Source organism: Thunnus thynnus, chromosome 2, assembly GCF_963924715.1.
Source record: "Thunnus thynnus chromosome 2, fThuThy2.1, whole genome shotgun sequence".
NCBI lineage: Eukaryota > Metazoa > Chordata > Actinopteri > Scombriformes > Scombridae > Thunnus > Thunnus thynnus.
In genome coordinates, this window is record NC_089518.1 from 11,902,750 (window position 1) to 11,916,196 (window position 13,447).

The 13,447-nt window shown below is 41.9% G+C and overlaps 1 protein-coding gene across 1 annotated transcript in view; it reads right to left on the reverse strand.

The window, feature by feature from the left end:
- zdhhc8b (zinc finger DHHC-type palmitoyltransferase 8b) overlaps nucleotides 1-13,447 on the reverse strand; it is a 69,352-nt gene that overhangs the window by 3,150 nt on the left and 52,755 nt on the right. Inside the window, exons 2-10 of the mRNA XM_067603316.1 lie at nucleotides 9,146-9,267; nucleotides 6,755-6,912; nucleotides 5,749-5,921; nucleotides 5,526-5,628; nucleotides 5,130-5,221; nucleotides 3,935-4,067; nucleotides 2,913-3,018; nucleotides 1,649-1,755; nucleotides 460-1,529 (exon numbers count right to left, since the gene is read on the reverse strand). Of these exons, the coding sequence (XP_067459417.1) occupies nucleotides 460-1,529; nucleotides 1,649-1,755; nucleotides 2,913-3,018; nucleotides 3,935-4,067; nucleotides 5,130-5,221; nucleotides 5,526-5,628; nucleotides 5,749-5,921; nucleotides 6,755-6,912; nucleotides 9,146-9,267 (2,064 nt within the window). The remainder of the gene's footprint in view (nucleotides 1-459; nucleotides 1,530-1,648; nucleotides 1,756-2,912; nucleotides 3,019-3,934; nucleotides 4,068-5,129; nucleotides 5,222-5,525; nucleotides 5,629-5,748; nucleotides 5,922-6,754; nucleotides 6,913-9,145; nucleotides 9,268-13,447) is intronic.

Below are 13,447 nucleotides of genomic sequence, written 5' to 3' on the forward strand. Positions count from 1 at the left end.
CATGCATTAGTTGTCTGGACAGAACAGCAATATGGATGAAAGTGTACTTGTTAGTGGAGCAAAAGATTTGAAAATGTTAGACGAGTAGGTGAAAAACATGCAAAAGAAAAAGAAATGAGAAGTCATACAACTTTATTCATCCAACATTCATGAAAGAATACAAAAATGGCTATTTTTCTAGAAAGGCCAACAAATTCATTAAACAGAACACTTAAGAATTCACACCAGACAGAACTCATGAATAAATGGAGAAACAGTTGGACAAATGTTATACATCATATACAAATGCTACACATTGCCTCAGTTCGGACTAGACTGAGGTACACTAGTGCCCAAAAATCACTGGTTTTGTCCAGCAGAAGGAGCGGGGCTTCCAGTGGGAATACATTCAAAGCCCACCAGTCCCCCTCGGCTCAGTAGAATGCATGCAGTTCCAGAGGGGTACGTTAGGATTCATACCTTGGGCCCCCCAGACGAGGCGAGTCTGTCCTCTCAAGGGCACTGATGTATGAGAGTTTCTGGTGGGAGTAGGAGGGGGATCGGGGCATAGCAGGGGAGTGAGGCTGGTGGGCTGGAGAGCGATAAAGGCCTTCAGGGCCAGTGGCCCTGCCCTGGCTGCTGTTGGAGCTACTGTGATCTGTGTGTAGGGAGGTGGATGAAGTCCTAGGGGCTCGGCCCAGAGTAGAGCCAGCATGGCGCAACACAGGGGTTCGCTGGCCATAGCTCACCAGCCCAACCCCCATCAGGTTGTCTCTGGAGCCTCCATAGGCCGGGGGTGTTGGTCCTCTGGAACCGGGGCCGCGAGGCCCATCTGGGTGGCAAGGATTTGGGGGTAGGCCATAGCCCCCTGAGCCTTCAAACATGCCAGAGTCCTGAGCGTAGATATGGGTCTGGGAGCGCCCATGCAGCATCTGCCGCTTCTCCCTCTGTTCCATCTCCTTTCGCTCCTGGATGGAAGCCATGATGGTCTGAGAGAGGTTGTCGTAGCGCACCGGGGATGGGTCCCTGTCCCGTGAGTGAGGGGATTGCCTGCCCACTCCCCTGGGTGGCATCACTGGGCTGTAGGGGGGGGCAACCTGCTGCCTCTGCATTTCAGGTTCCCGGATGTGGCACATTTTGGTGGGCAGGTAGGGCGAGTGGAACCCCATGGTGGGCATACCACGGTGGGCCATGCACTCACTGGCAGTGGCTGGGGAGATGCTGGGGTTAAGCAGGCTGTCATAGGACAGACTTCCATTACGGTTGGAGAGTGTGTTGGGAGAGAAGACGCTTTTGTAAGGGGTGGAGGTGACTGTCTGGGGCTGCAGGGCCGGGAGCTGCCCCTTCTCCGGCCGACGGTGAGCCTGCTTCAGGCTGAGTGAGCGGGAGTTGAGATCAGAGTCCAGCTGGAGGGGGGAGGACTTGAAGGTGCGGTGGATTGGAGCATTGGTGTACTCAGGCAGGTCCAAGTTTGGCTCAGATCGGTAGTCATGACCACGCACACCCTCTTCCATGATTGCCGAGGTCTTCCGGTCGTCTGGCATAACAATCTGAGGGGCAAACAGCAGAAAAACATGACAAATTGGAGTCCTTATCTTCAACAACTACTGCTGTGATAATTTTGCACCAGGCAATGAACCTTGAGCTATTAGAACAAATCATATCTTACCTTCTCTCCAGCAGTGTGGTAGTGGACTTTCGGCATGGTGCCAAAGGACGGCCTGAATTTGTACATGGCTGGAGTGGAAGGGTGGGTCTTACCAGACAGAGAACTTTCTACAATACACACAAAGAAAGAGGACCAGAGTTTAACAATACTGAGATAACAGAAATGACACTATTACACCAACTCAGATTGAAAGTAATTTGTGAGAAAAATCACAAGACCGCAGAGCTGAATTCTATTATCAGAGTAAAGAGGCTGTAGGGATTTAGCTCTTGAAACCCACTCATCACCATTCCTACAAAAAGAAGATGTATCTGAGTGGGAGACAAGTCTTACGGTAAGAGTCCGTTCTATATCTCATACATTATGTAACACACTTGAGTCCTCACCAGCTGTCCATCCTTGATGAGCTACCTGACCCTTGAGCAAAATACAAATCTCCTATGTGCTTCTCAGCAAGTAGCTGTTCCTGTGCTGCCTGGTGTATGAGTTTCTGAAGGATATGCAAAGAACTCCTTCCACAAATGATCACTGTGCTTAAAATTTATAAGTGAGTGATGGCAAGGGAGGGAGGCAATCCATTTAGACCAACTGCAGTACTTTAACGTACCAGCAGGCATCAGTAGTGCTCCATGGACGAACGGAAAGTGTTCCCTCCCTAACATAATGCACCATGACACTGAGGATCCTCTGGAGGGAATCTGCTGTTGCAGGTTCACACTATATATTATTGATATTTCATGCTATTAAATGCAACAGTATAAAGAAGAACCACTGACTAACACCCTTAGCTATGAAACAGCCATTGCTATAGCATCCCTCACAATTCCTCATTAAGACAGATGACTTTCAAAGGCAGTCAGTCATTTTAGTTACAGTCCTGATTCTAAAACATATTCCTCTCCCATCCCTCCATTTGGCAGAGCTCCATTGCTACACATCATTAGAAAAAAAGGCGGTGATTCATGTTGCAATGATTCACTCTGAAATTTCTCCATCACACCACAAATCTGGTACTGATTCAGTTAACAGGGTTGGCCTCCTCGCTACAAATCACACCTATTCTCTGGCCCAGCATGAAAAGGCCATCGGGACGGACATTCATCAGGCTAAACCAGCACCAAATCATACATTGGGATATGGGTGATCTAAAAAGGGAGTTTGGGGAATCGCCATTCGGTACAGCACTAACAGGAAAGAGAAAAGGGATCAACAATGAATGATAGGAGAGGGAAGGGGGAGGGAGTTGTGTTCCTGTGTTTCTTACCTTCGCTGGAGGTCAACTGGCTTTTCAGCTGATTGTACCTGTCAGCTTTGGGCGGCAGTGGAGGCTGGGTTTCTTTTTCATCCAGGCAGTCCAGGCTTCCTTTAGACTACAGGGAAGAGGGAAGGGTATTAAAAGCATCCAAAACAGGTGGAGGAACAGCAGTTGAAATAGAGAAGAGCATGTGTTGGCATTAGGGATGCACCAACACAACTCTAACAGATGGTTGCAGGGTAGGAAAACTGCACTTCATGAGCTTAAATATATTGTTTGTTGTAGTTGATGGAGTTGGAAATGGTCAAAAAGAGTCATCTCAGAGTTCGATCGACAGTTCTTCTATCAACAGAGCATTCAATTGTTCATCTTGAGTCAGAAAGAATTTCATTTTGCTCTTACATTTCACTGAATGGCTTTCAGTTTTGCAGAAAAAGATGTTAGTGACCAAACTTGAAAGTCAGAAAATAATATGATCTATGAGGTTTCTCTTAAAGTGATGAGACACTTTCTATACTGGAGCTTGAAACTAAATAAGCCTTAAACTACCATAGATTACCTTTCTGAAGCAATTTCCAAACCTCTGGAAGTTGTTTATCACACTACACTTTGAGTAAAACCAGTGGCATCATTAAAAGATATGGTATTGGACAATGGTCAGCCGTAATGTAAAATACATGTACAATCTGTAGTTAATGGCCTTAAAAAAAATCATTCAAATTTTAGTAATCAGCTAATTAAGAGCACCAAATCTATTTTTAAAATCACCCCTACAGACATAGTATATCTCTTTGGGCCCCCCCCACTGTTGTATCAAATGGGAAATTCTCTAATATATCTGACTTCAGTGAGGTATCCTCTTACTTTGCTGCCCTGAGTATAAGCCTGCAATGAAATTAGAAACTAGTAACAGGACTGGAGATTCACCATGTTACAAATGTGTTACATGAGAGTACAGGAATAAAGCAAGAGAAAATGATGAACATGACAAATATTAGGAGAAAGCTCTTAAGTAATTGTGAACAACTCACCTTGGAGCTGATGATGGTGCTATGGATGCCGTTGTCGCTAATTTTGATGGTAATTTGTCTGTCTGAGAGGTCTGGTCTGATGAACGGGGGCTGAATTTTAACGTGGGGCTTTTTCCTGGGGTCCAACATGTACCTGCATGGAAATTGACGATTTGCATGATCAAACAAGTTCAACCCATGTTGGCCTTATACAATACAGTACAGATTACACCAGGTTAGTTTGATAAATCCCATTTGGCTAATTATGCAGTCACACAGAGACTTCAAACAAAATTTCTCAACAGAAAAACAGCACTTAGTGAATTTTACAGGGTCATTTCACAATTAAGAGGGCTGTCACTGTGATTTCTATGAATGTTTAATGGTTAGCGTGGAAACTTGGGTAGTCAAAGTTGTTATAAATTAAGACTAAAAGACTTATTTATAGACATATTTCAAGTATTCAACCCATGCATAAAAAGTCCACATTACTAAATGAATATTACTGCTTTACTGTCAGATTTAAAAGTATTCCAACATCTTCTAACAGTTAATTCAGTATAAGTCAGGTCCAGCATCCTTTGAATCAATGGTTCAGTAAATCTAAAAACTTCCATCAGGGGCTGTACAACAAATTAATGACAGATGCTGGTAACACAGCATTTCACCCCCACCTGCTACTGTCTCTCTGCAGTCACACTGTTGAGTTTTACGGAATGGGACCCGTCCCGATAGGATGTAAAAGTGGTGTTGTGGGTCTTAGCAATGATGTGTGTGTGTAAAGAGCATGTAAACTAGCTCTCTGCTCCGTTTCCCATTAGCTGTTGTTCTACAGAGTGATTCAATTCTCTCAGCCATCTGCCTTCCCCCAGGGTTGCTGGCTGCTTTCAGGCGGAACGGGATGCACACTTCTACGCAACCACCTCAGAGCACGTGCACACACTTATACACACGCACAGAATGGTACAGTTTCAGTCGAGTTAAATGGTGCTGCTCTGGTGTAACTGTATGATGGGCCACAACCCTACTACACATACATAATTATACACTCAAATCTGCATAAACATACACACACATATTTTCTCAAATGCTTTATATATTTAGGAAATATGAAAAAGCAGGAATACAGGACTATTCATTAAGTATTATTAGGAATATATAATGGGAAAAAACCCTGAAAAGCATCTACTGTATAGTAACACATGTAAAATCTTACCTAGGCGCCAGGGGACTACATAAGACATACTCCACGTTGCCACAGCAACCCTTAGTGAAGGGATTTACTCCTCCACGAAACTTCCCCGTCACCTGAGGAACACAACGCCTTGTTTAATGTCGACAGCGAGGAAAGCACAAGGCCACAGCGTGCACACACACACACATACACGCACACACAGACACACACACACACACGCATTCATATAGGCACAGAGAACCAGTGCTTGAATACAGAAGAGGCGATTCATGTTGTTCAAGCGTCACGTATCTTGTGTGTATTTCTGCTGGTCATTAGCATTTGTTTCATTACTTTCACTGAATGTGTGTTAACTATCAATTGGAAAATTTCTGTCCACACAGATTAATACAGTATTGTTCTGCTCTGCCTCCTCACCTGTTCATTGGTTGTTCGACCTCGAGCCACAAGCACCATATGGAAACCTGTAAGACCCATGACCGGAATAAAGAAAAGCCCAGCTATACACATCACCACCAGACTGGACACAAAAAGGTCAAGGGCAACAACAACAACATTAGGCAACAAGAACATGACTAGATATACTAAATAAGTCAGAAATGCTTAAAATGCAGCAAGGTTGTCAGCAGTGGAAGGATACGTGACAGTGGTGTGCAGCGCTCCCAGTCTCTCTCTGTGGTGGAGAACAAAGATGAGGCCGAAAGTGAAAACTCCCACCATGTGGACACTCAACGAAAGCAGGAAGAGGAAGAAGTAGCGGTAGTTTCTCCGTCCAATGCAGTTGTTCACCCAAGGACAGTGGTGGTCAAAGTCCTGTGGAGGGTGAAGGCAACTTATTCATAAGTATTACATTATGTGGCCTTATTTATTTTAGATTGTGAATTGAAGGTTATAAATTTAAGCATAGGTATCATCTCTTGTCAACAGAAAATAAGGAAACAAATATTTCCGTGTTCATGGTTTGCTAACATACATGTGAGAGGTGCAGAAACATTTCCATGAAACATAAATCCTTAATCAGCCTAAAACTCACAAAAAATGTTCAGTACATTCTGCTGAGGATCAAACATTGAGCATTTTTTAAATAAAATCTGGAAGAAATTATGCTGAGTCCAATCTGTGTCATCCTGTGTGTAGATGTGTGTATTCATGTCCTGCTGTATGTGTGTAATGTGTGTATGCATTTGTGTATCCAATGTTAGCCATGTACCACTTAACGTCGGCTTAACATGAGGTTTTGAGAGCTAATACTGATAATAGTGTTTTACGGTTGAAGCTTCCAAAAGCTGATATTTATGCCAGTAATTAGGATCTTTAATTCTGACTATTTCCTCGCCAAAAAAACACAGATATTTAGAAATTATTAATATAAATATATGTATATTCAGCATTTGTCTCAGATTTTAGTTCTTGGCAGGGTGGACAAGTCTGGACTCTAAAAATATGAACAGTAATCAAACAAACTGCATCATTTAACATATCAAACATGCCCAACGTCAGCATCAGATTGTTAACAAACCAATATGTACCAATATTGACCTACTAGACCAGTACAATCATGATGCACTGTCCCTGTCCATACGCTGAACACACATACTGTATGTATGCAAGTATTTCTGTGTGCATTCGTATTCACACACACACACCTCCACACAGTTGTCGCAGACGCTGCAGTGCGAGCAGCGAGGCGGCCTGTAGAAGTGACAGGTGGCGCACCACTTCATCCGGACCTGAATGCCCTTGATCTCCACGTTCTTGTAGAGCGGCGCTCGGAAATCATCGTCCTTGTCCTCGTCCTCGTCCGCTGTGGGGGGAACACACAGATACACACACAGACAGATACATTAACATAGCATAGATGTATATGGTGGAGTGTGAGATAAAGTTATATATACAGCATACACACAAACGCACAGATATAGACACAGAAAAAAAAAAGCATCGTTCTGATTTATGATTCCATTTGACAGGGACAACAGGGGAGCACCTTAAATAAAGCTCACCCCCCGCTGTTAGCTGTCTGCAGAGAGAGCAAACACTGAGAGAAATGAACATTTTTATAGATGTGACCTATTCACTCTGCTTTTTATATTAGGCAGATTAAGAATCACTGTGACTCATGTATAACAGAAGCTGCTTGGTTTAATTTCCCACAAGTTCATACATGATCAGAAAGGCAGGATTTGAGTGGAATTTAAACCTCTAATGCTGGCAGAATAGTGCCTTGTTCTGTCTGAATGAAACAAGTAAATGAACCAATAACCCCTAAACTACAGTATGACAGTAAAAGTGACATTTCTGTTGTCCTTGGTGTGACCCTGCAGTCACTCAAACTGTTTATGTGAAGCTTTACACACAGTGCCACTTTCCTGCTACTGAGAGCTTTTTAGCTTTGGCGCTGCAGTGGAAAATAAAATGTCTTTCAGCTGATGAAAGGCCACATTCAAACGATCCGCACAGAGCTCCAACCTGAGAAAATAATTTCACAGTACAATAATAACTGCAGGGAGATCCAGGTAGCTGAACACACACATACATACAGAAAGCAAGCGGGGAGTGAAAAGAGAAAACAGAAGAGAGAAACAAAAGGTAGACCACAGAAATAAACAGCTCCATAGTAGGAGATTGCTCTGTTATTACAGCTCTCAAGTCTCTTCAAATAGATTTTAAAGGTAAACGGCCTGCCAAACCAAGAGACACAAACAGCGGTTACACTTGCATCTCCTCTGACAGCTTCTTTTCTACAAATGCTTGATGCTAGAAGTATTCAGCAGACAGAGCAGTGGCCTATTTCATGCAATATACATTTGCACTGCAAAAATAACACTCAGTTCAGTTCAATTACAATCAGTTTTGCATTCAGTCATAATGTTTTATTTCGCCTGAAATAAGTGTTGTTCTTGTTCATGATTGATTTCCTCATGTTTATTTTTAGCTCTGAAGAGTGAAGTAGTTACAACTTAACGTATCCTTATGTGTGTGTGTGTACAGTAAGTATCTTTAAGGCAACCTTGCTCAATAAATACACCCAGGGATTTGGGAACTTACTTCTGCTACAGTTATACTACACTGTAGCATTTACCATCAGAATGGAATTATGAATTGTAGCCACATGTCCTCTGTTTAGCAAAACATTACATCGGCTCACTAAAAAGCATTAGTAATAGTTTTTTGGCCACTTAGGGACAGCAAAATAAGCCAACACCAGTATATTATCTCCTTATAAATATTTTGTAGATAATGTGTTTACACAGTCAGCAGACAAAAACTACATTAGCATTCATTTGAAATCCTGTTTCTGGCCACTCCATTCAGCTCCATTTTCTAAGTAGATGACATCTAATGGCTATGTTAGTTCTTCTTCTCATTGTTATAACGTCACTGCTGGGGCTGCTGCCTCTGAGACATAGCACAAAGAGCTGAAAAAAATTCCTCAGCCTTCACTAGTCTATAAAACACAGCAGGGCAATGACAGCAGAAGGCCACGATAACCTCTGGGGAGGCAGATAACCTGCATTTATACAACCTAATGATTATTACCTCTTTATGAGCAGAGAAAGCTCTTTCTAAAGACAGGTGCTTATCATTTACAAGTGCATTACAAGCATCCCCTGGGATGGGTTCAATCATCATTGCTTGACCCAGATAGGGTTAGTCTGCTTGGAGAGTATAAGTCAGTGCAGCTTGTGTGTCATCTGATAGACTGAACAGTTGAGAGATACTCAATAGGCCTTTCACTATGAAGGCTTGTATAATTTCCTGTATGAGGAGCATGTGGACTTTAACAGGATGTAACAGGCAAATAATTGGGGAGTGAAACATTGGGAAGGGTAGTACACTGCGGTGCTCCCTCTACAGGGAAGTGGCATTAGTCATATTTACATACGCAGGTGCTCCAATTTGAAAGATTCTAATGTTCTTGCCTGGTAGGTATGTTTTTTACTATCACTTGTTTCCCCAAATCAGATTCAAAACAGCATTTACACCTCCACATGACAGTAAAACCCATTTGCAAGCTCGCAAACATGCATACAAACCTCTGGGGTAAACACCAGGGTCCATGAACGTCGCCATGCTGAAGTTGGCCAAGACAAAGAGGAAGACCAGGCCATTGTAGAGAGGCACAGCGGGAGAGATCACCTTGGTCAACCAGGGGCACCTAGAGACACACAAATGAAGGTGCAGATATTAGGATTCTTGTTTATCCTTTATCCCATTTAGTCACACACATTTAGACACCATTACATTTTGATCATAAGTGTCTTTCTGTTGGAATTGTCTTAGTAGCAACCACATGATACCCCAACTTCAATTACATTCAAATGCACTCCTTTAAATGAACCCTGTCATTCTATTCTTATCAGTCTTGGTTTGAAATCGGAGCAATAATAATCACTGGAAACACAATTACAGAAAGTGAATTAGAGCAAAGTAGACAGTGCTTGGAATGCCAGTGTTTGTGGCCAACAGAACACAAAATAATTACACAGCCAGCTTCAATCAATATCCCTAAAAGTACTGTTACTCTGTGCAAATTATCAGGACAACTGTGAGTTACTGTGAAACCAATTAACTGAAGAGTTGCTCCTTAGCTCAGAAGGCTCCATCAGAATCACCTGCGCATAGAAGAAGCCTGGTGTTTCATAAAATAAAACACATTTCCCATAAATCTGTCTCAGAAGATTGCATGCTTAATGACTTCATATTCTTTCATTTTAAAGAATATAACATCTGATTATAGCCCATTTAACCATGTTAACCAAGCTGAAAGGATGCAATCATAAAAGTATAAGTGGTATACTGTAAGGCTTGCCTGCCAAGCTGGGTGGTATTTTCCGTCACATACACCTGATTTAACTCTCTGATGTGCTGGTAAATTATGCAGACCAACTCAATGGAAACCTCAGGTCAGTCACTGGGTTATCAACGGGGAACTTCCTTTGAATTCCGCCAATATTTTGCGTCAAGACTGACCTTCTCCTCTGCCTCCAAGTCATAACTCAGTCAAGCGCTGTGAAATATTCAACTGAGGCGACACCTGAATCACACCCACAGTCCTGCTCAATCACCTGGACTCAAATGTCAAGACACCGTGTGCTTCCTAGGGCGCCATCATTCAAGCAAAACTGTGTGTGCGGTCTCTCTAGGGATGAAACACTGTCAGAATGAAGATGTATTAACGCCTGTGTACGGTTGGACACACTGCAGGTCGCAGACACACAGAGAATTTATGAATGAATAAAGCATCTTGCAGGAGAGGGAGGAAGGTATTTCACCTACAGACCTCAAAATGGACCATGACTGGGAATATTTTAAACTCAAACTGAAACAGTTTTTAAAGAGGGATCAGTCATGTAGTCATGAACGATCTGGCGCTTGTTGTTTTATGAAATTTTTATGGTATGTTTACTTGTTTGTGTTTTTTGCTGATTTGTGTGTACTTTGTTGTTGAATTTCATGTTGTAATGTGTGTATATGTATCGTTGAGTCTTGTGCAGTTTCATATGTATTTTTCATGAGTGTTATGTATATTAAAAGCCCGTCTAGGGACGGGCATGGCAAACTAGCTTAAGCTATAAATGCTGTGTTATGTAGTATAAGCTCATGCTGTATACTTGTCCCTATACAAATAAACATTAAATAAAATAAAGAGGGACCCTCACTTTCATTTGTGTTTATACAATACACACACACACACCCACTTGCACACGTAAAAGATACACACACATACTCCTCCAAACATGCCTCTCCAGCTTATTCTGACGTAAAATAGTCAATTTCCTCTACCCGCTGCCCCAAGATCATCTTCAATCCACATCTGCTCTCCCGCTCCTCCCTTCCTCTTTTGCTTTGTTGAATTATTCAGAGCCGAGGCTGTAGAGAGCCACTAACAGAGAATAGAGAGGCGCTAACAGGGATGAGGTGGCCTCTCACAAAACCAGTCTGCTGGTCCTTCTTATATCACTGCAGTATATCAGTGGCAATGCTGGAGCTGATTATGGTTTACTTTTCGATTAATATCTTTTGAAAACGTGGCTCACATTACAGTATTTGTCACTGTGATATATTATAAGTGTGTTAGCGGCAGAAATACACACTTTCATATAATAAGACAACCATCAGGAAATCACACGCCAAGAGTTTTTTTGTTATATCATTTTCATTATGAAAGATTTTTAGCCATGCTAGCATCTTTAGTGATGCCCTGATGTTTCAGCTAGAGCCATCACATTTTTAATGAATAACTAATAAATAGATGAACATGGCCAACATGGACAAACATTATACCTGCTAAACATCAGCATGTTAGCATTTTCATTGCCAGCATGTTAGCATGCTGATGTTAGCATTTAGCTCAAAGCACTACTGTACCTAAGTATGCTACAGCCTCAGAGCTGCTAGCATGACTTTAGTCTTGTTGATATATAAGAAGTTTTCTTGAGGAAAATCCACCTTTGTACTGTCAAGTACAAAGGACTTCAACAATAAATCATGAGTCTCCATCAGTGTGCCTCTATTCAGAATTACCATGCTTCACACTTCGATCACACAAGGGTATTACCTAAAAATTAAGAATAGTCTGTGTCTCACACAATAATAGTTTAAGTTTTGGTGTCACTTATTTTCTGAATACAGTTTCACTGGCTTAATTTATTGACTATATTCTGCAAGATAACAACCTCCAAGTACATCAGTGGAATTGCCTTTTACACAGAGTCCTGTAGTGAGTACTGCGCTGTGTCATCACAGCTTCAGCAACAAGTAGACGAGGTACAAACGCTTAAAAAATTGATCAAAGAAAAGCAATAACATGCAGCTCCACCATTTTACAAATTCCCAATTTATTCACCTGTCAAAGGATCATGTATTTTTTCCTGGTGTGATACAGTCAAGCCCGAGAGAGGGAGAAAAAAATGGAGTACAGCTGACAGCAACCATTTTAGGAGCCTGGGAGCAGACAGCGAGGGAGGAAAATGTGACTGAGAGAAAGCCTGATTAAGGACACAGACATTGGTTAATTGTGTAGGAGTAACAAATAACCACTGAGCGCTTATTAACACTGTTTACAAGCCACTTTTACTGCTTGTGTAACCATGATACTTTAAATGGGGCAGAAAAGCCTCCAACTTGTCAAAAAGTTTACTGAAGCGGCTTTTGCTGCCAAAAGTGCGGTAATGTAATGAGTTTGGTTCTGTCTTAGCTTCAAGTCCTGAGGCTGGAAGAAAGGCCTGTATTCTCTGTGGTAATTAAAATGCCTGCAAACAGGAGCTGGAGAGGTAACGAATCGGGTACCCTCCGGCCAATCAGCATTTAAATCGCCAGCTCACAGGCCCCTGAACAGGCCCGAGCACACCGCCGTGACGGAGGAGTAAAGATAACATTCACGCTGAGGAATAAAAGAAATGAAAATCACATTTCATCTCCTGGCTGAGATGAGGCAGAGAGGAACAGTGCAGAAAGGAAGGATTAAAGAGGAATAATCCACGGCTTGCTCCTCAGGCTGGCAGAACTCCACACCGTCTCCATAGTCAGATCAATATGAGGCAGACAACAACCAAAGGACGCACTGTCCACAGCCAGCACTACAAACTGTACATTAAAAGCTTTCTCTTTCTACAGCTTCACTCATTTAAATACAACTCATGTGTTTCAGTAGACACTTTTATAAGTGCCTCAGCATGGGACGATATGCTTCGGTTTTGATATGTGATACAAGGTTCATGATTTAAAGCAGCTATAATAAACTGTATTGAATTAAAGTTCAGTGGCAGCAAAGTATGACTGTAAAATACGATACGATTGAGCGAAAAATGCAGAATGTTGTCAAAAACTGTGTCTGAGTTGTACAGTTTGATTGCAACTGACTGATCACAGAATGTTTTACCATTTTTCAGCTCATTGTTTTGATTTAAAGGGACCACAACTTTACTTTTTTGGTCCAGTCTGACTGATCTCTGTTGAACATAGTGGAGCATTTAGCATCTAAAGAGTTTGATATTTCTCTAAGGAGTTGGTGTAGATCAAAACAGATTTAAAAGGAAAGTGAATATTGGACTTATATTCATCAGATCTCCAAAATCACAACTCCAAATGAATGCTAATGTTGCTATGTGTCTACTAGATGTCTAAATAGACAACTGCATGCTAACATGTTCAGCATAACAACATTAGGAGGTGATAATATGTTGATGATGTGTTTACAGCTCATTCCACTGGCCTAAGAGGCCAACAAAAAATAGAAAATAAAAAAGAACTTAGTCTTGTCCAGAACTGAGGAGTAGAAATCTGTGTTTTGAAATAATCACAATAGAGATTAGTCATTAGCAGCAACTGTCACA